General features: G+C 38.6%; 1 protein-coding gene across 1 annotated transcript; it reads right to left on the reverse strand.

Moving 5' to 3' along the window:
- Positions 1 to 749: 749 nt before the first annotated feature.
- LOC141702885 (uncharacterized) lies at positions 750 to 1,307 on the reverse strand. The gene has a single exon (XM_074506486.1). It carries the CDS (start codon positions 1,305 to 1,307, stop codon positions 750 to 752), a length of 558 nt encoding a protein of 185 aa, XP_074362587.1.
- Positions 1,308 to 2,411: the final 1,104 nt, after the last annotated feature.

Consider the following 2,411-nt stretch of genomic DNA (forward strand, 5'->3'; position numbering starts at 1 on the left):
ATCTAACAACTTCTTTATCTTTTTCATCAGTTCAGGCTGAAAAGTAATCTCATACAATTGCTCATTATCACCTTCTGGTATTCGTGCTTCAATCTCCAACTTTTCTAATTCTTTCGCCAATTCCTCAGCGATCTTAATCGCATTCAATCTTTCTTTTCCACTCAAGGAATCTGCCACTACATTGGATTCTCTTGGGTGGTAGTTAATGGAACAATCATAATATTTTATCAATTCCCACCAGAATTCATACTTTGAAAACGTAGCATACAGTTGCTTCCCCCAACCTTTGTAGGGAAACCCTCAGGTGTTCAGCGTGGTCTTCCTTAGTCTTTGTATAGATGAAGATGTTATCAATAAATATAATTACAAAACTTATCCAAGTACTCCTTATACACTCTGTTCATTAAATCCATAAAGGTGGCTGGTGCAGTGGTAAATCCAAATGATATCACTAGAATCTCGTAATGTCCATATCTGGTTTTGAATGTAGTCTCTGGTATGTCTTCAGGCTTAATCTTCAACTGATGATAGCCCGGTCTTAAGTCAATCTTCGAGAAGCAACACGCTCCCTTCAACTGGTCAAATAAATCATCAATCCTGGGTAGGGGATACTTATTCTTGATGGTCAATTTATTTAACTCCCGATAATCAATACATAATATCATACTCCCGTCCTTCTTCTTTATAAACAATACTGGTGCGCCCCACGGGGATACACTTGACCTAATCACTTCCTTATCCAATAACTTCTACAGTTGCTTAGCTAATTCCTTCATTCCTACTAGGGCCATACGATACGGAGCCTTTGAAACTGGTTCCGCCCCGGCTACTAGGTCATTGGAAAACTCTATTTCACATTCTGGTGGTAATCCTAACAACTCATCTAGAAAGACATTCAGAAATTTCCTCACTATTAGAATCTCATCCAGATTAAGTGCCTCTTCTTTGGTGTCCCCTATATGAGCTAAGTAGGTTTCACATCCTTGTCTTAACAGCTTCTTGGATTGAAGGACTGAGAGAAATTTTTTTTCCTCTTTCTGTCCTTGATAATTTAACCTAATATTATCCTCTGTAAACCTCATAATCTTCTTCTTCTTATAGTCAATATTTTCCTTATATTGGGGCAACAAATCCATTCTTAAGATTATGTCGAACTCTCCTAGCTCGAAAGGTATTAGGTCCGCCAAAAAAGAATGTCCTAGGATTTCTGATTGACACTTAGGACAAAATTGATTCACTAGGACTTTATCTTGGTTGGTCACTTCTATGGTCAAAGGTTCAGTTAAATCTTCCAACAATAACTCCATTTTATTCATATAATCCTTAGATATAAATTATTTAGATGCCCCTGAATCAAACAAAACTTTAACAGTACGAAGTTGAGAGAAAGCGTACTTGCAACTACATCCGTATCCTGAGCAATAGATCTATTGGTCATCTTAAAGGTTCTGGCTCTGGCCGTACTGGATGTCGGTCCTTGGAATGCGCTACCCCCAACACTGCCTTACGTAGTAGTCCTACAGTTCTTAGCAATATGCCCAATTGTACCACAGTTATAGCCAGTAACTCTGGGGTTCTCTATTTTGCATTCCGACGCATAATGTCATTTCCGCCCACATCGGAAACATTCAACATTTTCCTTGCACTGACCACAATATTTCTTTCCACATAGCTTGCAATATGTCACTGGTGGCTTAAATGACCAGGTTGGACCGGAACCATCTAAGGTGGTATTGGGTTTGGCCTGGGAAAAATTCTGCCTTCTGAATCTTCTATCTCTATCCCTTCTAGATCGCCTCTGAAACTTCTGAATGGATTCTCTTGGACTTATTATTCTTCCATAATATCCATTTTCCGCTTCTTACTTTCTTTTTCCCTGGCCGTTAATTTTTGATCACTTTCTATTACCATGGTTGCCTGAACTACCGAGGTATAGGTCTTTAGTTGTAAAATTACAAGCCCGCCCCGAATTTCTGGTTTCAATCCTTGTTGAAACCTATTTGCTTTCTGAGCTTCAGAGTTTACATAGTCTAGCGCAAATCTAGCTAATTCCGTAAACTTAGCCTCATACTTCGCTACACTTTTTTCGCCTTGCTTCAATTTTAAAAACTCAATCTCCATTTGATTTCACAGACAGTTAGGGAAATATTTCTTTAAAAACAACTATGTAAACCTAGCCCATGGAATAAGACCCTCTCCTTTTAATGCCCTAGTTGACTCCCGCCAGTAACTAGCTTCATTTTTCAAGAAATAGCTTGCATAATCAGTCTTAAAAGTATCACTTACTTGGATGAGGTTGAAAGCTTTCTCCATTTCTTTTAACCAGGCTCCAACAGCTACTAGATCAGGCTCACCCTTAAACTCTGGAGGTTTAACATTCTGGAAAGATTTAAAATTAACGGTCTGGTTCA

This window comes from Apium graveolens, unplaced genomic scaffold, assembly GCF_009905375.1.
Source record: "Apium graveolens cultivar Ventura unplaced genomic scaffold, ASM990537v1 ctg5841, whole genome shotgun sequence".
In the NCBI taxonomy this organism is placed as follows: Eukaryota; Viridiplantae; Streptophyta; class Magnoliopsida; order Apiales; family Apiaceae; genus Apium; species Apium graveolens.

Excerpts from the sequence above, each read along its gene's own strand:
- LOC141702885 (XM_074506486.1), bottom strand. The coding sequence starts at position 1,307 with ATGGAGTTATTGTTGGAAGATTTAACTGAACCTTTGACCATAGAAGTG.